This window comes from Mus caroli, unplaced genomic scaffold, assembly GCF_978045245.1.
Source record: "Mus caroli unplaced genomic scaffold, Mus_caroli_1 scaffold_16, whole genome shotgun sequence".
NCBI lineage: Eukaryota > Metazoa > Chordata > Mammalia > Rodentia > Muridae > Mus > Mus caroli.
In genome coordinates this window covers 6,337,870-6,365,078 of record NW_028227271.1, presented here as the reverse complement: position 1 = coordinate 6,365,078, position 27,209 = coordinate 6,337,870, and the positions used below count along the sequence as shown (strand labels likewise).

At 54.3% G+C, this 27,209-nt stretch overlaps 1 protein-coding gene across 6 annotated transcripts in view; it reads right to left on the bottom strand.

Moving 5' to 3' along the window:
• The window catches only part of Hdac7 (histone deacetylase 7), a 39,340-nt gene extending 13,484 nt beyond the window's left edge, over nucleotides 1-25,856 (bottom strand). The window contains exons 1-12 of one of the 6 annotated variants that reach the window (XM_021182709.3): nucleotides 25,718-25,855; nucleotides 5,241-5,431; nucleotides 5,066-5,156; nucleotides 4,656-4,767; nucleotides 3,866-3,981; nucleotides 3,341-3,466; nucleotides 2,879-2,970; nucleotides 2,573-2,683; nucleotides 2,266-2,446; nucleotides 1,877-2,073; nucleotides 1,506-1,700; nucleotides 366-567 (exon numbers count right to left, since the gene is read on the bottom strand). In XM_021182709.3, coding sequence (XP_021038368.1) covers nucleotides 366-567; nucleotides 1,506-1,700; nucleotides 1,877-2,073; nucleotides 2,266-2,446; nucleotides 2,573-2,683; nucleotides 2,879-2,970; nucleotides 3,341-3,466; nucleotides 3,866-3,981; nucleotides 4,656-4,767; nucleotides 5,066-5,156; nucleotides 5,241-5,431; nucleotides 25,718-25,736 — 1,633 coding nt within the window. In that variant the 5' untranslated portion in view covers nucleotides 25,737-25,855. Of the gene's footprint in view, nucleotides 1-365; nucleotides 568-1,505; nucleotides 1,701-1,876; nucleotides 2,074-2,265; nucleotides 2,447-2,572; nucleotides 2,684-2,878; nucleotides 2,971-3,340; nucleotides 3,467-3,865; nucleotides 3,982-4,655; nucleotides 4,768-5,065; nucleotides 5,157-5,240; nucleotides 5,432-25,717 lie in introns of all 6 variants that reach the window. The other 5 variants (XM_029469668.2, XM_085831810.1, XM_029469672.2 and 2 more) reach the window with 5 other exon arrangements.
• Between the last annotated feature and the right edge of the window lie 1,353 nt (nucleotides 25,857-27,209).

The window sequence follows — 27,209 nt, the reverse complement described above, 5'->3', positions numbered from 1 at the left end:
TCTCGCTCTCTCTCTCTCTCTCTCTCTTTTTTTTTTTTTTTTTTTTTTTACAAGCACAGTACTGCAGTAGTAAGTAGCGTTCTTGGCTTTTGTTTCTGAGTTTGCTTTTGTTTTAAAAGTAGCAGACTCAAATTCCTGTCCTGGCCCCTGACTGCCCTGCTTTGTCCTTTAACCAAAAGCTAGTCACTGTCAACTTAGGTTTCCTAAAGTCCCGGCTTCACAGGCACCATAGAGCTCAAGCAAGATGGAGGGAGAGTTCTGTGACCTCTGGAACTGTCCGAAAGGCAGTGCGCAGACGTGGACTCACGCCCTGTCACCCCCCTCACCCCTCCCCTGCCTCCTTCACAGTCCCTCTCTGGTTTTACCTGTAGCAGGTGTCTCTGAGCTGTTGAGGACTTGGGTCTGACAGGTGGGCTCTGGGCTCAGCAGGGAGACAGGTGCTGCTGGGGAAGACTGGGTTCTGGACAGGGGCCGGTGTCCAACCTGGGCCAGAGGTATCAGCACGGAGTCCCCGGGGCTTCCCTGAGAGAGCCGCCCGGCTAGATGCTGCTGCTCCCAGGGTGGCACCTGAGGGAAACATGGCCACAGGCTCCGGTTTCTCAGACTTGGCCGCCTGCTCCTACCCAAGGTGGAGGGACCCTCCGGATAGACTCCTTTTCTGGACACACTCCAGATATGAGCGCTTTGACTTTCCTGAAGTTCCGTACCTAGACTGATGTCCTGGTTTCACATGAACTCCTTGGGCCCTGAGTCTGCTGTCTGAGATCACCTCTCATAGGACTGCGCTACTAAGCACAAGCGACTGCCTGAGATGCTAAATGCGCGCGGACTTTCACCACCAAGTGCTGGTCAAATCCCAATTCATAGAGCCCTTCGAAGATAGGATCTTTGCAAGGGGGCGGGGAAAAGTCAACTCACACTGACATGATTAGGTCAGGTTTCATTGAAAAGGTTTGTTGTCCTTGTGAAAGGGACCTTTGAGTGCAGCAGATGCTCCTTCCTTTGCCCCCCAGAACACATCCCCTCCCCCACCCTACACACACCTCGATTTCACCCTTTCAGCCTACAGAGCTTCAAGGTGACCAATATCTGCCTTTCAAGGCATCTTGTGTGTCTAGGTTCTGCTGCACGGGTCCTGGCAAAGGAGCACTGCCTTGACCCCCAGACTATTAATCTAAAGCCAGGGAATGCTCTCTGCTCTCCCTCGTCTTGCCCCAGCTACCTTTGGATACAAGAGAGCCAGCTGCAGCGAGAAGTTTGAAGATGGAGTATGTGTGGTTCTGAGAAAGGCCAAGAAGTAGATACAGGGTCTACTAGAGAAAGCAGGCTGCTGGAATATATGCATATACCCTCACACACGCACGCATGCGCACGCACATCCGCATGCGCATCAGCATCCTGGCATGGGTCTTGCTTGATTTCCTATCTCCTTCCCTTCCCCATCCTATGCCAAGACCCAAGCCTTCTGACTGAAGTTTCTTCAGGGTCCTTGGGCACAGCCATACCTGTTGATGCTGCTGCAGAGAAACGGAGCCTCTGCTCTCAGGAGGCCCACGGCCTGACTCCCTATGTTCCAGGCCATCATTCGCCATAGGTCCCACTCCCCCACCATCTGTCTCTAGGTCCTCAGCCGAGGGTATCTGCCGCAGTCGGGGCTTCTCACTGGGCTTGACAGGCCTCTGGGGAGGGGAGATGGCTGGCTGAGGAGTGGGATAGAGAGGAGGGTGGGTGGCGGGTAGAGGGTTGGATAAGGCTACACTCATCTTACTAGGTCTCTGGCAGCCACTTCTCTAGCCTTCCTTCTGCCCAAGTTCCTAAGTCCACAGGGGCTCAGTTAGGCATGCCCTTAGCACCTCCCCTCCCGGGATCCCCTCACCTTGATCAGCTGGACGTGAGGTTTGAGCCGATCCTGGCGAGGCTGCAGGGGGGCCAGCAAAGGGGAGGCTGTGGCGCTGGGGGGCAGGGGCTCTGAGCGGGTCCGGTTAAGTGGTCGATGGAGGCCTGACCCAGAGAGCCGCTCGGTGGTCAGTAAGGGCTGGGCAAAGTGGAAGGGCAAGGGCCCAAGGCCGGGCACTGGAAAAAAATGAGATGGATGTAAGGAAGGAACCCCGGGAGCCACGGAAGGAGACAGGGGCATCGAGCGGAGGCAAGGCTTGGCAAGGAGTTACAAACAGCGAGGGACTGGAGAGCGGGGTTTTCTCAGAGCTTGGCCCCTTGTGAGGGTGCACAAATCCTGTCTATTCTGGGAGAAGCGGCAAGACTCACCAGTCCACAGTGGGGCATGAGAGACTGAGGGGTCCAGCAGGAGAATGGGTTGCAGGCGAGAGGGTAAGGTGCCCCCAGCCTCTGGCTCCAGACCGTGGTGCAGGAAGAGGGGAGCATGGGGGTTCCCCAGAACAGGACCCCGAGGGCCCAAAGTTGAATGGGTCCTGCGGTCACCATCAGCCTGGAAGAGGTAAGGTCAGAGTTGGAGAGGATTCCGGGAGAGGAAGATGAAGGTGAGGTAACAGGACACAGGTGGGAAAGAGGCCGGAGAAGCACGGAGTGGGGGCAGGGTGCCCCAGCCACTCACCCTGGCAGGGGCAGGCAGCCCCAGTGTGATTGCGGGCAGCAAGGACACTGTCGGCAAAGCGAACGGGGCCAGAGAAGTCTCCTGCAGCCGCAGCCGCTGGCCCAAGAGCGCCTGCCATGGGGAGCAGGGTGACGGGTCACCAGTCCTGGAACACTACCCCTGGTATGCTGTCCCCAGAACACCCAAGAGGCCCTGCTCGGGACTGCCCAGACCCTGAAACCTCAAACCAGGCCAGGCCACTTGCTGGAAAAAAGGCTGAGACTCAGAACTGCCCCCAGGAGAGCCCAGTGCCCAACATGGCCTTACCTCTGAGCCCAGGGCAGGGTTAGGGCCATGCTCGCTGTCATTAGGGGAGCTGCACCCTGACGCGGGTGTGCTGCTACTACTGGGGGAGGAATCTGAGGGCAGAGGAAAAAGGAAGGCACAGTCAGGGGTGAGGAATGGACGACCCTAGACAGGTCTCCCAGCCACAGCTTCTTTCCTTCTGGATGGATTACTGCTTTCTCCCTGGAGGACTGGAGAGTTGCCGGACCACCCCTGGATCACCCCTGTCCCGCGGCAGCTCTGAGCAGTTCTCATTTCCCCAGCAAATGTCAGCTCAGGAGACTCAGCAGGGTTAGGTTTTTAGCCCCCACTCGCCTTCCCGCGCATGCAGGTGTGTGAGGCACCCAGTACAATTTCAGCAGTCCCACGTTGGAGGAACCACGTGGCCCAAAGAAGGGACCACGGCATGTAAGGCCACTCCAGGGCCCCTGGCTTGCCTCTTACCTCCAAGGGTCTCAGCAGGCCTCCTCCGAAGGCTGGGCGGGGCACTCTCCTTCCTGAGCAGGGGATTCTTGCGCCTCTCCAGGGATTTCTTGGGTTTGTAGCGCAGCTTCAGGTTGGGTTCGGACACTGTGGAAGAACTAGTGTCGCACCTTCGATAGGCCAGCCAGCCTTCTCTTCTCTACTTCTCTCTCTTCCTCTCCCTCTCCCTCTCTCTCTGAGACAGGGTCTCACCATGTAGACCAGGATGGCCTCAAACTCACAGAGATCCACCCGCCTCTGCCTGCTGAGTGCTGCACTATCATGCCAGGCCTCTTCTGTGCCCTTTAACATCCCTCCTCTATGGGTTAAAGAGAGAAAAAAGCAAAGCCAGTGTGTATGTGTATGTGTGTGTGTGTGTGGGGGGGGGGTGGCGTTATAAGCAGAGTGCTAACTGTCCCAACCCACCTCGACCCCATACTCCTGACCTAAATCTGAGGCCCTTTGTTTAATCTCATCCCCTCAAAGGTCCCCATCTGCCCAGCTCACCTGTTTTACGCAGGGGAAAGTGTTCCGGGGGTTCAGTGGGCAGGCTGGGAACAGGAGGCAGGAAGCTGCTAAGCATGGAGCGGGCAGCACCCTCTGTGTCCAAGGGCTCAAGAGTTCTGCAGGGTGAGTGTCAAGGCTACTTCAGAAGCCCAGGATGCCCCAAGGTCCTGCAATCTCACTTGGCACAGGCACTTTCTTTCCTAAGCATGCCTGCCAGGAAAGCAGCCACCAACAGAGCTGGGCAGTGTGGAGCCAGCATGGCAGGAGTCATCTCCAGGTGGCAGTAGTGGGTCACCCATGCTAATGCAGATGTTCTGCTTCAGGTATAAATCCCCTAAGCCTTGGAGCTTAGGGCTCCCTGAAGACTCAGTGGCTCCTATGCTAGGAGCCTTTTCTAGGAACCAGGGTTTCTGTGCTTGCGAAGGGCCTCAGGTGAGATGTAGGGAGAAAACTGAAGGGAAGAGGAGAGCATCTATGGGTTGAGGAGGATTGGAGATTATATTTAGGCACAGAGTAAGAAACAGGTGATGAGTGTGGGGGAGGAGAGGGGCCACATGCACACACACAGGTGCACACTCACAGGTGCATACCCACAGGTGCACACCCACAGGTGCACACCCACAGGTGCACACTCACAGGTGCACACCCACAAGTGCACACTCGCAGGTGCACACTCACAGGTGCCAACCCACAGGTGCATACCCACAGGTGCACACTCACAGGTGCACACTCACAGGTGAGTATGTAGAGATGAGGGAGCACTGAAAGGACCTGAGGGACAGCGAGCTACCTGTAGGGAATACTGGGGCTGCTGGGATGGACTGTTCTCTCAAGGGCTGCCTGCTGTTTCTTCAGGATCACTTCAGCCAGCTTCTGCTTGACCACACTGCTGGCTACGGCACCTGTAGAGGCAGAGAAATGGGAAGGCTGGCAACAGGTGGATAGGAAGTCTCTTGGGTACATTCTCTGCAAACTGCCAAGGCCACATTTTCAGTACAGGATGTCTCAGGGACTCCTCAGCCAAGAGAGCTGGCTACTAAGTCCGAGGCCCTACCCATGCTGTGAAGCCTCTAGACACTCCCACACCTACCTCTGTTCAGAGGCAGAGCCAACAGAGGGCATCCAAGTAAATGGTGCCCTTCTCACTCACCCCTCCCAGTCACCCAGGCAGAGAAGAGGGGAGACAAGCCCGACCCTTACTTCGCTTGCTCTTGTCTTTATTGAGAAGTTGCCGAAGTTCTTGCTCTTGCTGTCCCCCCTGCAGCTCCGGCATTGGTGGGTCCATGGAGAGCTGTGGACAGAGCTGACTGCTCAGGAGGGGCAGGAATAGAGGCCAGAGCTAAGGTCTAGGGAGGCTGGGGCGTTCTGTCTTTACCCTCATGGGCTCGGCTGAGCGCTGTTGCTGGTGTAAGCCTGCCAGGAAGAGATGGCGGTGCAGGCGTTGGGGGTGCTGCAGGGTCAGCAGAGCAGGCTCTGGTGGGGGCTCCACCGTGGGCCGCTGGCCCACTCGCAGGTCCATGGGTTGGGGCTGAGAGCCTGGTGTGTCTGGCTGGAGGGCAGGGCAGCCTGGGGAGACACAACAGAGTCACTAGTGGAAGACTAGTCTGCAGGAACTTGGTCAGAGACTACTGAATCCTCTGGGGCTGACTCAACATCAAGGCAAAATACCCTGAGGGGAGCCTCTTTCAAACTTAGGCCAGTTGGTGAGCTGGAGGTAGGAACTGGCTTCCATTCTACCTGTGGGAAAGGAGGTCTGCAGACTACAGACGCACTCCCTTCTGCTTGCTGATGGCTAGAACTGAGCCATTTGACTGGAAGCATGGCGCCTTTCTCCAGAATGCTCGTCCACTGGTTTGGGGCTAAACTTACAGGATTTAATGAAATGGTGATGCTGTTCTAGGCTCTATACCCTTCTTGCCTTTGCCCTTCTAGGAATGTGGTCTGCCTGGCTTAGCTCAGGAGCAATCAGGCAGGTAAACAGGTCCAGTCTGCTCAGTCCCCAAGTTCATAGGGCCTCCCACACCCTCAGCTGCCACTCTCTCGCTCCCATTTTCTGTACCATTCTGGTCCTGGGATCCGGACATAGGGCCCAGAGCTCACGATCCGCCCTAGGGCCTACTGAACCCTGTCCTCAGGGTAGCCTCTTCAGCTCACCGGGCCTGTGAGCTTATGCCAGCTGTGGGCCTGGTCTGGCAAGGACAGCAGGCTCAGCTGCCTCTTCTCCAGTGTCCTCTGCACCCACGCCAGGAGCACCTTGCCAAGACCGTGGGTGCAGGAGCTATTTATAGCTCACCAGCAGACCAGGGTCTGTGCCAGCATAGCCAGCTGGCCAGGCTGAGCAGCCAGGGATGCGGAGATGCTGGGAGGTGGGGCTGCTTCAGGATAGGAGGTGGTCCTATCGAAGGGAAAGGATGAGAATACAAGAGTGGGGGGGGACTCCCCTCCCCCAGAGGCCTTCCTCTCACAGAGCACCACAGCTCTCCATGGGGTCTGGCACCAACAGGGAACGGTAAGATCCCCTGCAAACCACCAATGAGAAAGTTTGGAAACTCAGCCAACAGCTTGACACAACCATAGAAGTTATAACCTTAACAGTTGTGGTGCATTCGTTCGTGTAACAAAACCCCCTCAGCTCTGAGCCAGCCTGCCTCGGATGCTAATGATGGCTATTTGCTCTCCCGGACGAGGCAAGTGAGGGCCAGGGTGAGGGCCTGGAGCCACCCAGCCAGGGCCAGAGAAGGGACAGAATGCAGACCTGTCTAGCCCAAGGTTCCATTTCCCCACCAACACTCAGGAAATCACCTCCTTTGGAAGGGGCTCCCACTGGGCAAGGAAAGAGCTTGTGGGATGTCACAAAGGGGTGTCACACGAGAGAAGTGTCCTGCAAGGCCTTCTGTGGCCTTCCAGTTACTAAGCACTCTGAGAGGGCAACTGGGCATCCAGATATCGCCCGCAGTAAACAATGCCTGGTAGCTACCCAAGAAGTCATTCCGGTTGAGTATGAGCCTCCACTGGCAACATATTTCTGGCCCACGAGAGGCCGTAGACATCCCCAGTTCTGGTGTACTGGTTTCCTGAGGTCACTCCCTTGATGACACAGGGCTTAGGAGAACCCAAGGTGGTTTTCCCATACCTGAGGCCTGTGGCTTTAGCCTTACCAAACTAGGGAGCAGCCACCTAACAGCCACCACAGTCCTTCATTCAGTGTGACTCCTGCCAGAGCACAGGGATGCTGGGAACAGAGGACTGTCTTCAGAACTTTGGGGAATGCCTGTGTGGGAGACCTAACAGTTGGGGGGGGCACCATAGGTTAGCCCCGTGGCAGGGTACAAGAATGGGAACGTTTTCTAAAGGAGCTGTAGGCATTTCCCCATTAGCACCGCCCCCAACGTGGTCTGCTCCACCTGAACAAAGCCACCAACTCCGGTAGTGCCTTTTATCCCGTAACAAAGCCTGCACCTTTTATCCCCCCTGGCCCTTGGCTCAACAGTGTCTCCTGCCAGTGCTGTCTACACTCTGCTTCCCAAACCCCATCTGCTGCTCAGTGCCCGGCTGGACACAGGCCAGCATGCAACACCCTTTCCTCCTAGACTCCACGTTGGCTGCTCACAGCATCGTGAGAGTCCAGTGGCAGCACCGGGCCTGGTAGAAGCTCCAAAGGCTGGCCTCTGGTGTGCTATTGCTCATCATCCCAGGACTTAGAACACAACCTGGCTTAAGGCAGACAGTAAAAAGAACCACAGGGGAAATCTTGCTATTTCTCCTCAGTGGCCCAGGACGGAGCCTTGCAGGGATAAGGTTCATTGAATAAACACAGGTTTCTTTCGTTTAGCCGAGGTCACGTGTTGCTACCATTCCCCTCCCCTTCTTCCGAGTGTCCTGTCATCCCAAGCTTTAGGACAGCTGAATTAAGGCGAGGATCCCGCTGCCTTCTGGTTCTCTGCTATGTGGAATGGATCCCTACGTGCTCAGTAGATCCTCAGTGGATATCATCCATCGGGAGTGAAGGAAAAGGGGCGCCCCCCCCACCTCTGTTCTAGACCTAGCTCCATGGGTACATACTAAATCTGGGTGGCAATAGGAAGTTAGTCCACTGCAGGCCAGTCTCACAGGATGAGCGAGCGAGTGATAGCCCAGAAGGTCCAGACCAGCAGGGAGGACCCAGGAGAAAGTCGTCTCTTACCAATAAGAGACATCTTTCCTCCCTGCAGGGCCCATTCATTCGACAAATGACTTGAAAACAGGAATAGGGACCACCCACTGCCTGACTCAGGTCTGACTGGGGAGGGGTTGGGGGTGGGACTGGGTGAGGCTGGGGCAGGGTGGGGGTGTCTGAGCACAAACGTTAGATCCCTACTTTCCTTTCCGGTTTACTATCCCCGAGGACATGGCGTCTGTCTGGCTTTCCTTTCCCTGTTGTGCTTCCTAGCTTGGACCCAAAGATGCCTCTCCCATTGTTTTTTTTTTTCCTTTCTGGAGACCCAACTTTGTCCCTTCCCTGGAGCCTTCATCTTCCAACTCTCTGGCCCAGCCAAGTCCCCACTTTGTCAAGCCCTCAGTCTCACCTTTCCCAGGCTGTTTGCATCCCTCATCCTCACCCCCCTCACCAACCAGTCTCTCCCAGGTCTGAGGCCAGAGAGACTGGGGCAGCAGGCACCCAGGCTTACCTGGGTCCCATCTGTAGAAAGAGAGGTGATGGTGTGTCTGTGGGACAAGGGAGGAGGGCTCTGCCCTCAGTAGGAGGCAGGCTCCCTGCTACTTCAAGCTCCTTCTTTTGCAGCCAGCTACTGAGTGACTCAGCTGCTCAGCTGCCTGGGCATAGTGCACAACAAGAACTTCAGGAGGCCTGAGCTCACCCAGCAGTGCCCTCAGCCCTCCCTGACGTGGAAGATAGCATCTTCCCTGGGCAGCCAAAGCATGCTCCCAGCAGCCTGAGGGGAAAAAGGCAGGCTGGGAGGTGCAGCGGGGCCAGAAGCGGGAGCCTGTGGCTGGGGAGGTCAGGAGAGAGCTGGGGAGAGCAGGCCTGGAGAAGCATTCAGGGAATGTCAGAGAACAGGAATGGTCCTCGCAGCAGGAAGGGACTGGGCTGTGGCTGCAGGTCAGGGGAGATCTGGTAGGAGCCATGAAGTGCAACAGCCCAAGGATCTCAGTATAGGGCCCTCTCCCCTCGCCGCCCATTCTGTGTCTGCCACCTTGATTGTCCAAGAAAAGAGACCTACTAAGCCTCAGGCCTCTTTCTGAGATAACGTGGGCTAGAAATACTTTCTTTGAAAACGGCCACTTCCCTCAGGCTCCTCCTAAGCCCTCTCAGAATCCACAAAACTACTACAGAACCAAGCTTGACAACAGAAAGGCCAAGGCAGGCTGGGAGGGGCAGTAGATACGAGTTCTCTTACCACTTGTCCACAGTGAACACACCCTCCTGCCATCCCAGCTCAGGGCCAGAGGACTGAAGGCCCTCTCAGAAATGTCAAGGAATCTGGGAGCTTTCTGTAGGTAGCAGTTGGTGGATATGTTCCTCAGACTGGACCAAGTGCAGAAGGCCACTTTCTGAATGGAGATGGGTGCTGCTTTCTGGAACTGTACGGCTCCAGGCAGGAGAGACTTAAGGCAACCGTCCACCATATGTTCACACCCATGCCTCGCGGTACATGCTGCCCTACCCATTCACCTTTGGAAGTCTGCCCAAGCCCAAATCGGCATGGGGCTCATCCTGACCTGCTCTCTTCACCCCTCACTTATTCACAATGTCTCACCCATCAGCATATTGTTAATTTCAATGGTATCAATGGTAGCACTTATCGGCCATTATCATCCGCAGTCACACCTCCTAAGGCCCTTTTGGGAACGAATGAATCACACACAATGATCCTCTCACGACTTCCTGCCTAAGACACGAATATTTCTCAAGGTTTGTGATCCCCAAGAAACACCTATTCCAAGAAGCAGCCTCCTCTCCCCAGGAATAATCAATATTCTAGGTATCTTAGGACCCCCTTTCTTCTATGGGCTCTGGTCTGGAGAGGTTTCTACATTGACATTTTGAAACAGGGTTTCTCTGTGTAACTCTGGCTGTCCTGCAACTAGATCAGGCTGGCCTCGAACTCTCAGAGATGCATCTCCTTCTACTTCCCGAGCGCTGGGATTAAAGGCAGGCACCACTGCCAGCCTCTGCATAGTAACATTTAATCCTGGTTGTCATTTTGGCATCCCTAGGAAGGAGAAGACGCCTCAATTGAAGAATTACCTCTCTCAGACTGGCCTGTGGACATCTCTGTGAGGCGTTTGTTTTTGTTTGTTTGTTTGGCTGGTTGGTTTTGTTTTTGTTTTTTAATTGCCAATTGATGGACGAGAACAGCGCCACCCCTAGGTGCTGGGTGGTCAAAGCAGGCTGGGAAATCGGGAGAGATCTGGCCGGTAAGTGGAGCTCCTTCATGGTCTCTGCTTCAGTTCCTGCCTCCAGGTTCCTGCTTGAATCACATCCCTGGCTTCCCCCCAATGATGGGTGCACCATAGCTGGCATGGAACTCTCAGCCAAACAAACCCTTCCTTCCTCCACGTTGCTTTTATTTTTATTCATGGCATTTACCACAGCAACACATGAATACCCTGTTAGGCCCAGAGTCCCCTGCATCCTGGGAATTCACTTGCACTTCCCCTTCACGGTGAGGCCTGCTGTGCCCTGTACCCCTGCTAACCACAGATCTGGGTGCTGTGCAGAGAAATTAACCTTGGGTCTTGTGGTTTGTTGTGGAGACCGGAAGGGATAGTTTGTGGCGGTGACCTATGACGAAAACTCCGTCCAGAAGAGCCACACGGACGTGTGTGCATGCACACTGGCAAAGAGGCTGGGTCCAAAAGCACTTTCTAGAAAGATCCTGTTTACCCCCTAGCTCTCTGCTAAGTGCCATGGAGTTCAAAATACTGGGACTACGTCTCTGCGCGAAGAGGAAAGGCATCTCCTGGCACTGTGATTGAGGGTAAGCTGACGAGAAAAAGAGGATATTCTGCACCTCAGGACCCGCTTGAATTTGGGGACTCCCCCTTCTCAATGACCTTGATACCTTTTCCAGGGGCTTGCTGTCATTGATTTAGGGCCAAATCACATGAAAAAGAAAGAGAGAATTGACCTGAGGGACCAAGAACACTGCCCAGGGCTTAAGCCTTTACACAGCTCTTGGTTGGATTTGGGGCTTTCTTCAGGAGCCTGGCTACAGCTCACTTCCACCTCTTTGGGAAGCAATTGCAATCAGGAGGAAGCAGGTCACTCAGTCTGGGGAACCTGGATGTACCTTCAGGAAGTTTCCTTCCTGAACCTGAGCACCAGGCTCACCCAAAACCAAGAGCCCCAGATACCCTACCCCTGTGGGGACATCACAGCCCTCAGTAATCTCCGGATTCGATGAGAACGCCACAGGGTTCCACTCTGGGGCCCCTGGACAAGCTGGGTTTCTGGGCCTTACATCGAGGTCTCAATCTTGCCCACAAGGTGACAAGAAGCCTGAACCCACCTCCCTAGTCCCTGGGTATTAGCTGGAAAGGAAGCTAAAGAAGACCAGGCCTCCGCTGCAAGGGGAAAGTGGCTGGAGGCAGGAAGCCAAAGTCCTGGGTTCCAGGCCGAGCCCCTACACCCCAGCTTGCAGCTCAGAGTCTCTAGCCATGATACAGAAAGAACAAAGCCAGCCAGGCGTGGTGGCACACGCCTTTAATCCCAGCACTTGGGAGGCAGAGGCAGGCAGATTTCTGAGTTCGAGGCCAGCCTGGTCTGCAGAGTGAGTTCCAGGACAGCCAGGGCTACACAGAGAAACCCTGTCTCAAAAAACCAAAAAGAGAGAGAGAGAGAGAGAGAGAGAGAGAGAGAGAGAGAGAGAGAGAGGAAGGAGAGGAGAGGAGAGGAGAGGAGAGGAGAGGAGAGGAGAGGAGAGGAGAGGAGAGGAGAGGAGAGGAGAGGAGAGGAGAGGAGAGGAGAGGAGAGGAGAGGAGAGGAGAGGAGAGGAGAGGAGAGGAGAGGAGAGGAGAGGAGAGGAGAGGAGAGGAGAGGAGAGGAGAGGAGAGGAGAGGAGAGGAGAGGAGAGCCCAATTCCTTCTGGGCAAGAGGAGGCAAGAGGAGGCAAGAGGGCCTTAGGAGAGTCCAAGAATAAACAAGGAGGAGAAATGTCTTGTTTGTCATGGCCTGTGAGAGCCATGGAGAGAGGAGGGCTCTTCTGACTGAACCTAGGACACTAGGAGACCGTGGAGCATCAACAGTCTCAGACCAGCGCTGTCATGGCACAGGGAGGTGTGTGTGGGGTGCTAGCTCATAACCAGCAGTAGCCTAGGCAAACCAGTGTGAGGGGTGACTCCAAATGTAGGCGCTGACCCCCTCCAGAGGCCACCAGCCTGTTTCCTGCTTTCAAGCAGCTTCAAACAACCCTTGCCTGCAATCCAAGGCTGAGGCAGGGGGATCAACCCTTTGAGGTTTGACTGGGCTACACAGTAAAATACCCTCTCTTTCAAAATCAATCAATCAATCAAGCAAGCAAGCAAGCAAGCAAAGAAACATGAAATACAGCCCCAAATCTTAAATACAAAGGCAGGGTCTCAGCTCAGGCTCACCTCCAATTCTCAATCCTCTTGCTTCTGCTACCTGAGTGATGAGATTGCAGGTATGTAGAAAACAGGCCATACCTCTATCTTTAGTTAATACTGTTTTTGTTTGTTTTTGTTTTGTTTGCTTGTTTTTGTTTTGTTTCAGACAGGCTTTTTAACGTGGAGCTGAATGTAACCCTGGATGCCCTGGAACTCACTATGTGGTCCTCGCTGGCCTCAAACTAAAAGAACACTTACTTCTAGGAGTGAAATGTGACTGGCCTTACAGTATTTTTTAGGAGCTAGGGCGATAGCTCAGTTGGTAAAGTGCTTGTGGTGTGGACATGCTCCAGGCCGAATCTCCAATATCCGCTTAAAAGCTGGAGAAAGGGGCGGGAGAGACAGCTCCACGGATAAGAGCACTGGCTGCTCTTCCAGAGGATCTGGGTTCGAGTCTCAGCACCCACATGGGGGCTCACAACTGTCTGTAACTGTTTTCAGGGGACCGGCCACCCTCTCTCACCTCTGGAGGCACTGTACACACATGGTAACATGCATACATGCAAGCCAAACTTTCACACATTTTGTTTTTCAAATAAAAAATTTAAATATATATTTTACCTTATGAATAAAGCACACTTATATTCATAAAAATAACACATAAAAGCTGGCTGGGTATAGTAGCATGAAATGAATTCAGCACTAGGGAGGCAGAGATAAGAGAGTCCTTAGGATTCACTGGTCACACAGTTTGGCCCAGTCACAGCAGGAGACCCTGACTCAAAAAACACAATGAGCCGGGCGTGGTGGCGCACGCCTTTAATCCCAGCACTCGGGAGGCAGAGGCAGGCGGATTTCTGAGTTCGAGACCAGCCTGGTCTACAAAGTGAGTGCCAGGACAGCCAGGGCTACACAGAGAAACCCTGTCTCGAAAAAAAAAACGAAAAACAAAACAAAAACAAAAACAAAAAAAACCCACAATGAATGTCTTTTGAGAAATGACATCCGAGGCTAGACTCTGACCTCTACACATATGTGCACCCCACACACATGAACACATGTACACTCACATACCCAATACACATACATACACATGAACACACACCTGCATGTGTACGCATGCATGTATATACACGAACATATATACACACAACTGTGCATGTTACGTGCAATTTTTTTAAAAATGTATTACTTCATATTCCAATCTAAAAAAAGAAATACTTTTAAAATATACATATTATTTATAGCTACTTAAAAATTCAGTGGGGGGTGGAGAGATGGCTTAGCAGTTAGGAGCACTGGGTGCTCCTCTTGAGAACCTGGGTCACGTCCCAGCACCCACAAGGCAGCTCATGACTGTCTGTAACTCTAGTTCCAAGGGACATGCATATCGATGCAGGCAAAATACTCATACATAAAATAAATAAATCTTTTTTGAAAATTCAAAAGAACCTAAACACACAGGACAGAATGTAAGTTTCTCACTGACCCCAGACTCCCTAAAATTCTCCTTGAATCCAACCCTTTTATAACAGTTTCTGGTCTCCCCCCTCCCTCTTCCAAAGCTTCCTGTTCTTAGCTTTGAACTGCTTCTCGCTCAGATCTACCCAGAGCTCAGGGGACAGGCAGTGGGCTCCCAAATGAAGCCTAGGAGGGGCCATGGCGTTAAAGACGATGGCGAGGTCAGATGGGGAAAGCCGTGTGCGGAACAACATCTCTTAGAACTTCAGCTGACCCGGCTGCAATTCTGGAGCATCAGGAGATGATGGCTCAGACCAGCGCTGCCCTGGCAGAGGGAGGTACAGTGTGGAGGCTGCTAGCTCATAACCAGCGGGAGTCTAGGCAGACCAGTGTGAGGAGTGATTCGGAATGTGGTCAGCCATGCACCCGTCTTGTCTGCTCCGAACCTGGAAGAGCCCCCACCCGACACCACAAATGGGCATCTGGTCTTAGTGAATTCTCCCTCTTCAACCACAGGCATTTGTCTCCTCTCTCTCTAAGTGTGTGTGTGTGTGTTTCCCCAACTCCATCACTTCCACCCTTCCCAACTACAGTGGCTGCCCACTCCCTTTCACCCAAACTGTCCTGCGCTAGTACCAATTGCTCCAAGTGACTTTCACGTGCTAATACTCCCAACGCTTGTAACAAGCCCCACCAGATTACTGTTTTTAGCTGTAGTATATCGATGGGTAGACTAAGACCCTGAAGCACTAAATAACCTGTGGTTAGGGGCTGGAGAGATGGCTCAGCAGTTAAGAGGACTTTCTGCTCTTGCAGAGGACCAGGTTCGGTTCCCAGCACCCACTATGACAGCTCACCACTATCTACAACACCAGTTCCAGGGGACCCTGTGCCTCTCCTGACCTCCATGTGTTCCTCCTGTACACGCACCTGCACATACATACACCCAGGGACATGTGGCATAGAATTAACCATCGAAAGCTCAGAGTCACAAAACATGATAGCTCTAGAACCCTGCTCCCAACTAACGTGCGCCTTGAAGCTGGCTGGCACAGGGCAAACGCAAGGCAAAGGAAGCTCTTCAGAGTGTGCCAGGGGCAAGCTCAGGCCTACGCAGGCCGGAGGCTATCTCGTTTACCTGTGGGCACCCATGAAGACAGCCCCAAGAAGTCACCTGTAGGAACTGGAGTTGGTAGAAACCAAGCAATAACAGGACTGTTGGCCTGGGGGCTTAGAGGGACATCTGCTCCATTTTTCTGCTTGGTGGCACCCTGCTGTGTCTCTTCTCTAGAGCAGCCTTCCCAGTGCTGCAACCCTTTAACACAGTTCCTCATTTGACCCCCTGACCATAAAATTATTTTCATGGCTACTTCATAACTGTAACTTTGCTACTGTTACGAATATCTGTGTTTCCCTGATGGCCTTAGGTGACCCCTGTGACCCTCAGCGGTCACGACCCACAGGTTGAGATCCCTGCTCTACAAGCCCTCCCAGAGCCTCTCACAGGAGGTCCAAAACAAGGCTCACAGGTTCTTTGTAGATACAGACTCAGTTGGCAGGTGGGCAGCTTGGGATACAGGCAGAGGTCCGGGGTCAGCTACAAGAGAGACTTCTCGATGCGGCTGGACATCCTGAGATCTGAGGGCTGGAGGCTCGAGCTTCACCTCCCCCACACACCCCCCACCCCATGCCCACTCACTCAGTGAACAGGCCCTTTCCCCTCTGACTCTGGGTAACTGGAGCTCTAGAGTAGTTATTTTTAGCTCTTGACACCTGGGTATTTTGCAGCCACAGGATGTCCGGTTTGGAGTCTCTTTCTGGGAATCCCACACGCGGCTGTTGTAAACAGCCCCACACAGTGGTAGCCTGCGCCAGGAGTCAGCCTCCCTCCCCACCCCCACCCCCGTTTGAAATTAATCAAACAGGAAGTAGATGTAACCATGACAGTGGCCGCTCAAGCTTCCCAGGAGTGGCAAAGTGTACCCCTGACTCCATCACCTACCCGGCTCTTCATGCCACCTCTGGCGGCCTCTCTCATGGATCCTGAAGCAGGGGCATGCCACCTCTGGCGGCCTCTCTCATGGATCCTGAAGCAGGGGTCCCGGGTCATTTGTGTAAGAATGTGACACTCTGAGACCTTGCTGCTCTCTGCTAAAGGACAGCGAGATTCTGAGTCACCTCTTGGAGCCTCTCTGGCTGCTCAGCCTTTCTGAGCTGTCTCTGTGGAGCAAGGACACACGGGACAGAGCTCCTCTGGGCCCACCATCACTTCCCATCTCCAGCCTGGCCTGCTCCGCACTGCCCTGTCCACCTGAAGAATTTCTGAGCAGACAGGCTTCCCAGGCAGTCCAAACTGCCCTGGAATTTCTAAACACAGAAAGCCCCGGGGCACATACATTCTCCATTCACCCACGACTCCTTTGCTTCGAGAGCTCTATTGGAAATTCACTCTAGTCAGTATCTCTTTCTCTCACAAGGAAAAGATCCTAAGCAGGCAAGGTCCTAGGTCCTGTCTGTAACGTGGGGGGCTATGAGTTTAGAGCCTGCTAGGCTTTGCCTTGTCTCTCTCCTCTGCAAGCCATGGTTACCCACTTCAGCAGCCAATCCCTGCCAGCCTTTCTCAACTACTTGCCCCTGCAACAGGAAACACGGTCACCACCCCAGTGCTGCTTCTGGGCCCGGTGTCTTCACCCTCTTGAGGGTTGCTGTCGGGTTGGGCCTACCTGTGCGCCCCACTCCTGTTAGCTCCAGTCTGCCTCTCCCGGTGGCTTGAGTACCTGGAGAAGTCCCTTCTTTAGCACCTCCTATCCAAGCCACCCAAAGGTCTCCCAGACTGTCCCTGTGATGGCAGGTAGAAGGTTCAAGTTACTTAGTATATTATTCTAGTCATTAGTTAATAACATTAGTAATGACCGGTGAGCAGTATGTTAATGCTGACTGACAAAGTATTCCTACAGCAGAGCCTTAAAGGGTTGACGCTGTTTCAAAGGAAACTGGGGCTTGAAAGGGTTAGGAACATGCAGAGGGCCGTGTGGCTTAGCCATAGAAAGCTTGTCTACCAGGAGAGAGGCCCCGGGCTTATTCCCAGGAGGAAAGAAGAGAGAGATAAAGAGGGAGAGAGAGAGAGAGAGAGAGAGAGAGAGAGAGAGAGAGAGAGAGAGAGAGAGAGAGAGAGAGAACAGGCAAAGGGTGGAGGGGTGAGGATGGGGAAGGAGAGAGGAAGGAGGAAGGAAACGTGTTGCCTGGCCTTCCAGAGCCTTCCTAAGATTATGATCAGTACACCTCCTAACAGATGGCGAGGCCACCAAGCAACACACAGAGGAGTAGAGGACCTCCTAGCATTGGCATGCTGCCACAACGTTTGAGATAGTCCATCCAAAACACCAAATAACAAAAACACCATCTCTGCCTGAACACCCTCACGCCTTTGTCTCCAGGAGGGCTTGTCTTACTTCCTGATTCCTGTTACATTTCCCCCGGTTTCTTCAATGTGCATCTTACCATTTTATTGGCTTCCTGTAAGCTCCCTCCCCTCCAGCAGGGTATAACTAAACAAGCGGACCTCCCAGGGCTGCCCTGGAGGATCACATGCTGTGTGTGAGAGCACTCTGGAAATTGTCAAGTCCCATCAAGAGTGCCAGTTGCATAACCAGAGCAAAGCCACCCTAAGACTGGCACTCAGAATACATTCCCTTGGAAGGATGTAGCCTCCCCCCTGGGCAGACCTGGGGCAGGTGGAAGGGTGGAGGCACACACAAGTGCAGAGAGGAGCACACTCACTCTGGACAGTCCAAGTAGCCCTATGTTTGGGGGAGGTGGGGGACACTGGCCATAGACCCCGTCTGCTCACTGGCTTAGGGGTAGGCATTTAGCACAGACCAAGCAAATGGGAGGCATCTGGAGTCTGAATAGCTGCAAGCTATGAATGCTGGCACTTAGAGATGCCACATTAATATTAATGACAGCAAATACCCCAGACATCCCCAAATCCAGTCATGCCATAGTACCCTCCCTCTTTGCCCGTTATTTTTGGAAAACGGCAGAAGTCTACCGGGCAGATTCTCCGGGTGATCCCGTTCCCTTCTGCAGCCAGGACTGCCCTTGGCACTTACCAAAGATCTTTCTAGACCACAGCTCCAGCTAGGGTGCTTACAGAGCTTTCAGGGAACTGAACAGCCAGACACATGGTCCTGAGCTACTGGTTTGAACAAAGCAACACCAAGAACAAATAGGGACTGGATGAGATCATGACACTGCCCAGGAAGGTCGAGATCGTTGGCCCAGAAGGCAGAGTTGCACAGTGCAATCTCATTTTAGCAAAAAGGACAGCCCCTTAAAGGGGTACACGAGAAAGCGGGGAGGCGTGTGCTGAGGGTCCAGGGTCCCTCACATGCACTTCGTTGCTACTTTCTGTCAACGCTTCTGCCTTATTCTGTCGGTTTCTACAGCAGGACCTCTGCGGTAACAGATCATTGTACACACAGCACACATGTACACACCCTGGAAGCGAAGTCACCACATAACCAAGGGTCTCATGAGAACCAGGCTACAGGGCTTTCAAGGACTCCACATATTCTCGAACCCCACATCCTCAGGGAATCCGTGTTCTCTACATGCTAGGGCTTCTGCCTCTTGTGAATCATGCTGAGAGCCTAGCCCAGGCTAGGCCACGTCAGGTCTTACTTAACAAATGCCTGTCAGCTGAATAATGATATTTCCTGAAAGCAATGCCTCATGTGTCTTCCAGGGCCAGCACACTGGGAATACAACTGTTGTCACTGGCCTGCCACCCCTCCTCTGCTTCACCCTCCTCTTAAGGGCTGCCAGGGAGGAGCTAAAAGAAAGGTCACCGACAGCAGATGTTGACACAGCAGACCTTGGCAAGGTACTCCACATAGGAAGCCATCAGGGGCTGTCTGCCCAGGGTGGCATGGCAGTCCCCTTGACAAGCCAGCTGGCTATGAAGCCTAGGGTGCCCCCTCACCCTGCTTCTCTGAGAAGGGAGTGAAGGAGAAGCAGGGGTCCACCCTGTGACTGTGGGCTATACACTCCTGCTGTTCCAGGCCCACAAGGGTGGAGGAATCGAGAACAGGGAATTTGGCCTGGTTTTTCCTGTGAACTGGGGCTGGGCCTCCTTCTGTCATGGCTCCAACATTCTCTATTTCTGACCTTCAAAAATATGAACAATAACATCAATAATAAGGATGATTATTCGGTGTGCACTGGGGTCCTCCCAGACGTGGCATAAGTCACTTACACCATCCCCTTTCATCTCCATAGCAACCCTGTGAGAGTGAAAACATTATTATTTTCATATTAGTGATTTAAAAAAAAAAAAAAAACCCGAGTCGCTGAGAAGTAGGTGCCCGAGCTTAGCTTGTGGCTGGAGAAAGTGAGATTCGGCCCAGACAATCGTCCTTCCCTCTTGTCCCTTCTGGAAGTGCCTCCTGTTGGATTTTGCTACTGGCACTGGGCACTGGAGCTAACATCTGCGGGGCACTTTAGACTCCACCAAAAGTTTACACTCCCAGATGCCTGCAGACAGGTCTGAAAACATCTCAGCATCCTCACACAAGCCCCTAAAACTACAACACTTGCATTCGAACCCAGGTCTGGGCTTCAGTCTTCCCCATTTTACACAGCCCTTCTGGCCCAGAGCCAGACCTCTTTGAGCCCTGGGCTCCCTGCGTGCAGCCCTGCAGAGGGTGCTGCCTCACCAACTCTCCACGGTGACTCACTCCGGGGCCCAGGGGAAGCACAGCCCCGTTTGCCGCGCCTCCAGCTCCCCGCCTCCACATTTGCTAACCGAAACCCGACTGCTGCTATTTTTAACCCTCCAGCTCCCCCTTGCTTGGGGCTCCCCCCTTTACCCCCACCCTCTTGCCCCAACCCGGTGGCACCACTCTGTCATTCTGAGAGCACTTCTACAACCTGAAGGCCCCGTAGGGCGCAGCGGATGCCCCAGACGTGCAGGTTTGTGGGGCAAGCAAAACAAGTCGGTTACAGCCCATATCTCCGAATTCCCCCACCCCGACTCTTTCCGAACCTGTACCTCCCAGCCTGCCCTGCTCCTCCCCGTCATCCCGAAGGCTGCAGAAGGGAAACCGGACCTCTGGGCCGAGGGCCACCCTAGGAAAGAGGAGTGGGCTTCTTGGCTCCAGCTCTGCAGGGAGCTAAGCGGAATGCAAGAGCGAAAGGGAGTTCCCTGTTCATTCCCAGCTCACGAAGGAAGCCGAGGACTGACTGCCAGGGTTTCCCATCCCAGCATGGCAACATGAGGAGAAGGGAGGTGGCCTGGAGATCGGGTGGGGACACTGAGTCCGATCTGCCAGCTCCTCTCCCCGACCCCTAGTAGGAGCCTGCAGCTGGGGTTGAGAAGGCTGGGAGGCAGGGGGCAAGGAATAAAGGCACTTGACGTTCCAGAAGAGAGGGCGAAGGGGAGGGAAGCAGACCTCACAGACCTATTCTCTTCCTTCAAGGCTCCTCCAATCCCTCCGAGGCTGCACTGTCTTATGCCAGCTGCTAGTGGGAAGCTCTGGGTCTCCCAGTGGAACCCCTCTACTGAGGAGAGGGAGGAGACGAGGTCGGGGGGCCACAGGCCCACAGTAGGAAGGTTATGCCCAAATTGCTGATGTGAAAGTTAACCTCCAGAGAGGGGTTTAGGGGCAGGCCTGCAGGTGGACCCAAGGGGGCACTTCCTTCTGGCGGAAGTAGAGCAGGTGGCTTGAACCAGACCCCTCTGTCCCTCTGGTCTGAGAATTGGCTAGCTTAGGTAGCAGATGTAAGGGCACAGAAAGAGGGCCTCTTAAGCACAGGTCTTCCCTGTACCCTCTTCTGAACTGAGCCCCTGCTGGGCAGCTTCTCCTGAGCTCTGCCTGAGCCCCTACCCTCATTTCTGGTTCTGTTATCTCCCAGGACACATGTCTTCTCTGAGCCTTGACCTTACCCCCTTTCTTTGGTAGCCCTGAGCTAGATAAATAAATCCTAGAGGCCATAGAGGCAGTCAGCAACACCCAGAGGGGCTGGAGCTGGGACAGTGATCCCCCAAGTTGGGAAGGTAAGAACAGGGGAGTCAGGAATGGGCGGTGCTTGGGAGACTCAGACAAGAGTCTGCCATGTTCTTAACCTTAGTCCGAGCCCTATCTGGCTGCCCCTGCTCTTCTGTCTCTCTGACAACCTGTGGGGGTGGGAGAGAGGCTGCCCGTGGAAAGCAGATTCTGCTAGCCACCAGGCTGACAGTCCAGCTCCAACCCTCAGCTAGACCTCAGTCCAGATCCCTCACCTGGGTCCAGGGAGCTTCCGAGAATGTCTTAGCAGGCTGTGGGGACTCACTTCTAGTCTGAGGAGAAAGGAGTCAGTGTCACTGAGAACTCCCATGGCCACTGTGTCCAAGGAAGTCCTGTCGGGTTGTTTATTGCTGGATCCAGGGAGTTTTCTTTATAGAGCTAATCACCATGTAGAACTGTTCACGTCTTCTTGCCCACCCATGCTTTCTTGTTCTCCAGTAGAGCTATAGCACCCTGAGGTCAGAGGTCAGCCTCTGTGCTCACCTCACATCTGCACCCAGTGTATGGCACAGAGCTCTGCAAGTCTATAACAAATGGATGAGCTGCTGAGTGACCAGCTTGGCCAATGACCTTCCCTGACTGCCAGTGTGGTTCTTTCTTGAGGATTACAAAGTTTTCCCACACAGGAGGAAGAAGGAGGGTAATAAGAACAAGGCCAGAAAGGCTAGAACCCCCAAAGGAAAAGTTAATGCTACTCAGAGGTCAGGCATCTACACCAGCCAATGCTACCTGGTCCCCTTCACCATGCTGGGCATGAATACACTCTCTCTCTCTCTCTCTCTCTCTCTCTCTCTCTCTCTCTCTCTCTCTCTCTCTCTCTCTCTCTCTCTCTCTCTCGCACACACACACACACGTACCCAAATCCTTGACCAGTCTTAGGAAGCTTGCATTTTGTCTTGAGTTCTTTCTCTAAATAGCCCTGTGACCTCAGACACCCTTTCTTTCTGCAGGTCTATTCCACAGAAATAAACAGAAAGGCTGACCCAGGCCTCTGCTCCTCCAGCATGGCTCAGCACCACAATCACCCACCATACAAGTGAGTGAGGTGCCTCCCTCAACTCCTGCCAACCCTAAAAGATGGTGGGGATGGGGCCCAAGGATGTTTTTAAACACATTCTTCACAGGATCCTGAAGCAACTGGCCCAGTAACTGGTGTTAAAGACTATGGACAGATGCCAGATGTGGTGGCATGCCCCTTTCATCCCAGCTCTTGGAAGGCAGAGGCAGGTGGATCTCTGAGTTCAAGACCAGTCTGGTCTACAGAGTGAGTTCCAGGACAGCCAGGGCTACACAGAGAAACCCTGTATCATTAAACAAACAAACAAACAAACAAACAAATGAAGGAAGAAAGAAAGAAGGAAAGAAGAAAGGAAGGAAGGAAGGAAGGAAGGAAGGAAGGAAGGAAGGAAGGAAGAAAGAAAGAAAGAAAGAAAGAAAGAAAGAAAGAAAGAAAGAAAGAAAGAAAGAAAGGACAAAAATCATGGGCTGTGCTTTTACAGGTCAAGATCTGGACACGTGTAAAAGAGCAAAGTCTTACATAGGTACACAATCCCTTAAACCTGTCTATATAGGCACTCTATACCCGACACAGAGCCATAACTTACACATGACACAGAAGACACACATCTGTGCCACATGTGTGCATACCCCCAAACACCCACCAGAGCCAGCACATGGATCACAGATTGCTACAGAACCACCACATCGACACACACACAGCCCTGGGCAAACACAGACACCCACCACACACCCAGTGCATACACACATATCACACGGAGGCTCACACTAAACAGATGCTAGCCTGAATTTATTTTGCCTCTGGGAACAGGTCCAGAACTAAAGGAGCCATGCTCTGCTGATGAAAACATCCCTCCTGCCTCTGCCACCCCCACCCCTTGCCCCAGGCAGCTCGCTCGCTCACGGGCCACACTGAAGGAGGTTAGAAGAGAGAAAGATGGGATAAGGTGAGGCAGAGGCTGAGAGTGGTATTCTAATCTGCTTGGAGACACCCCCCCCCATCCAGCCCAGTTCTCTTCCCTTGCCCACCAGGAGACATCATGGAGCCTGGAGTCAGTGCTTGGTCAGGCCAGTTGACTGGATTCTCAGGCCCTGGTCCTACAGAGCCTGGTCCTACAGACAGGCATAGGGAGTAGCTCGATGTGGGGGCTCCCAGTACGTGGGCCACTAAGGAAAGGGCTGTCTGAAGCGCCTTCCTGCAGCCCTAAGGCCTGAGGCCCCCATGGAATGTTACCACAGAAACAGGGAAAATATTATAAGGAATACAATACCCGGCAGAGTCACCTGCTCACCAGGCTTCCTGCTGCGCTACCCACCCCCCCAGCTCATGGCACTTAGAGCCTTCCCTAGCCTCAACCTGGGCCTCCCAGCCAGAGCTCTCCTTCCTGTCTCCCCTGGATTAGGGAAGCTGCTTCAAGTGAAAGCTCTGCCCTTCTGTGGTTCCAAACAACATCAGGGATGGTGCACTGGGCCCCTCACTCCTGGTCCCTACCCACCCCCTAACACAGGAAATCAAGGCTTCCTGCCCCAGAGGAAGTGCCCCATCTAGTGAACAAATCCAACATATACAAATTCAAAGTCCTGGAGCTGGCGTCTCCAAGGGGACCTGCCTTCAAGCCCTGCAATACCCTACACTCTCCTGCAGCCATCCAGACCACAAGGAAGAGCTCAGAATAGATGCTGGCAGAGGCTGGTCTGGTTGGTGCCATTCCCTGGCTGGGTGACTCTGGGCCTTACATTATTAGCTCACCTTTCTCTGGGGCTCCTGTCAACTTTGAAACGACCACTTCTTAAAGGCAAAGAGCAAAGAAGCCCAAGAAAGAAGTGTGCCTACAGCTATAAAAAGGTCCTCATTTCCAATCCCATCACAACTGAGCCACTAGGAACTATATAGGTGAGAACCATTATCCCTGAGACAAGGACACAGGATGCTCTGCCTGTCCCCTTACTCCCCGTGGATTACTGACTGGCTATGTGTGGTTGGCCCCTCTAGCTCGGAGCTCTGGGAAGTGAACTGAGAATCCTCCCCACCCACCCACCTTCTCATGTTAATTTTGAGAAAAGTCTGCTTAAGTAAGGTGACCTGCTTAGAAGAGAAACTTTCTTTGCCTTAAAGCTCAGCGTATGCCCTTGAGACACTGAAAAATGCCCCAGCCAAGGGGCCAAACTGAGCAGCAGGGGGTTCAGATGCACCCTGTACCCAGCTTTTCCAACGCACAGCTCTGAGGGTCTAGCTCGGAAAGGACATCATAAAACTAGAGACAGAGACACAAGCCTCAGCCCCACCGGGTTCAGGACTTGGTCCAATCTCAGTTATCTGGGTACCATAACACCGGAACTGCTCTGTGCCTCATTTTCCCCCAGGAATCACTGTAAAGAAGAAAAGTACTTAGTTACTGAGGGGAGACGTGAGGCTGCAGAGAGCAAGGAGGTTAAGAGTGAAGGATGATTTGTGGCGGATGGAGAAGAGGCTCGGAAGGTTGGCACAGAGGGGAGGCACGACCGCAGCCCATGGGGGTCCTCTTGGGAAGAAATGGGCCACCTAAGTACAAGTTAGAGGATAAAAACCAACCAGAGTCACAGTCTGCAATGGAATTTGAGCAGACTCTCCTAAATCTAGGTAAAAGTCTGGAGGACTAGCTCCTGATTCCAGATGTTGCGCTCCCTCCAGGGCCACGGAGGGCCAATGTCCTATTATCACCCTGAAACTTTGGCAGGCAGAACTGGGCCTCAAGCAGATGCTGCGTTGGGATGTGGGAAGGGATACTTAGCAGCAAGCCAACCCCCGCCAGATGATGCAGGATGCTTTGGGGAGTGCTGGACAGCCAGCAAGGACAGTTCAGGGAACCAATGGTCAGCCCTAAGTCGGCCCCAAACCCGCAGCCAGTGAGAAATAAGTGGGACTCATTAGGCGACCTGCAGGACTTAGGTTTTTCTTCCAACTCAACTGGCGGAGAAATTGCAGTGGCGAAAAGACAGTTCAGTTGCCAGATTTGCCGGGGTTCTCATACTTCTCAGTACTATCAGACTGGGCGGGGGGGGGGCGAGATCCAGCTCCCCACCTCCCTACCTCTCTCAGTACTCAGCCTGCGGCCCCCATTTCCCCACGCCTTTAACTGCCCTCACTGCTAGGCTGAGCACAGTGTCTGTCTCTCCTCTATGATGGGTGATCAAGGATAAGGGGTGATGCTCAAGAGAAATCTCCCAGCCCAATACCCCTCCAGGGGACGTTTCCCCCGGCTACAGGATCTGAGTAGGGCCCAGCCCAGTTCTACAAGACAGGGGCGCTGATGTCCAGCTCTGCAAGTCCTGCGCCAGTTCAGTGGGTCCTAGCCTTTGCCCTCCCGCTTCCAAACCTTCCGTCCCGGAGCACCGCCCCCTCCCGGGCCTCGGCGGCCGGCCGTGCCTCCCGGATCCCGGGGAGGAGGGTGACGGGACGCCCGGCCCTTGCACAGGCGGCCCCGGGCCTCCCACTGCCTCCCCGGGGCCTGTCGCTGCCCGGGAGCGGGCGGATGTGGGCGCCCCGCAGGAGGCCGGAGCCCTTCGGCCCCGGAACCAGCCCGGGCCGCGAGCGGGCCAGAGCCCGGGTGAGCGGGCGCGGTCCAGGGCGCGCGGAGAACCCGGCCAGCCGGACCGGCCGGAGACCCAGCCGCAGCCGGAGCGGGAGCCGGGGCGAGCAGTGCAGGGTGCCGCGCGCAGGGCGGGGCGGACGGGGAGGGGGTGGCCGCCCGGTACTCACCCGCGCCGGGGCTGTGCATCCAGGGGCCGGGGCCCTCAGAGCCGGGGGCTCATGGCGGGCGGGGGGCCGGGGCGCCGGCCTCACATCCCCCCGGTCGCCGGAGGCTGCAGAGCGACTGTGAGACGGCGAGAGGAAGGGAGGGGGCCGGGAGGGGGAGGGCCCTGGCAGCCTGGCCGGCCGGGTAGGATGACAATGGAAGGAAATGCTTTATCTGAGTCTGAGAGCGGGCCAAGGGGGAGGGGAGGGAGGGGGCCGGCGCTGGCGGCCCTGGGACACACCACCCGGGCTTCGCTCAGCGGCACACAGCCTGGCGGCAGACACCGATCGCGGCGGGGCGCGGCTCACCGCCCGGGAGGCAGCGCCGAACCCGGAACGCGGGACGCGGCCGGACCCGCGCGCGGCCGCCGAAGCCCCAGCCGCCGCGCGGCGCTGCACCCCGCGCACAATTCCCGGAAACCCAGATACCTGAGTGCACGCACCCGTGCATACACAGCGTACACGGGCGTGCATCCATGTTTACACAAGCCAGGGTGCTTTGCGCTTCGGGGAAGGACTCCTGTGCACACATCTACACACTTAAGTCAACGAGGGCAGCGCTACACACAGGGAGAGCAGGGTACGCTTGGAGTCTCGAGTGAGGAATCCCAGACGGACACCCCTACCCCATCCTAACACACACACACACACACACACACACACACACACACACACACGGGACTCGCCTCAGGAACACTTCAGGATCTGATTTGAACCACTGCCAGTCCAACCCCAGTGGCACCCCCCCACCCCCACTGTCTGCTGAGGGGAGCAGAAGGGTTCAGTCTGTTCCTATTAAAAGAAAAAAAAGGGGGTGGGGGTGATGCAGTTTTCGAAACTTTAAAAAAAAATTTCTCAAGGGATTTCCTTCCATCCTCTCCTCTTCCTCTTCCATTCCTCTCCCTCCACAATGACCCTCCTTTGCCCCCCCCCCACTCCTGGACCCTATGAGTCAAACTTCAGCAATGTGCCCAGTGTCCCCCAGTGCATTACAGCGGATCACAGAAATGTTCCAGTCTGTGAGTCGGAATGCAGCCGCCTCCAGCCCTCCCTCAGCTAATAAACTCAGCTGAGGACTGGCTTTGCACTGAAGCCCTCCCTGCCTCTCCCCCATCTTAGACGGGAGGAGGTCAGATTCAAGGGTCAGGGCCAAGGACCTTCCCACTGAGTTTCCTGGCTTAGCCTGTCAGCCCCGTTGCCTCCAGCAATTTGGCCGGTCAGAAAACTGGGAAGGGAGAGCGGTCACTCACCAGGAACACTAAGCTCCCCTGCCCTTGAGGTGCCTGCCACAGAAAGGCAGCTTCCTCTGGTCCCAATCTACTCTCTGAGCCCTAGGAACTCCAAGAACCTTTAGAAGGGGAAAATGAGGCAGACCTAGAGATGTGATATCTTGGAAGCCAGAATCTTGAGTGGCCTAGAGGGACGTTGGCCATGTTGCTAGGTCACACACAGGTCT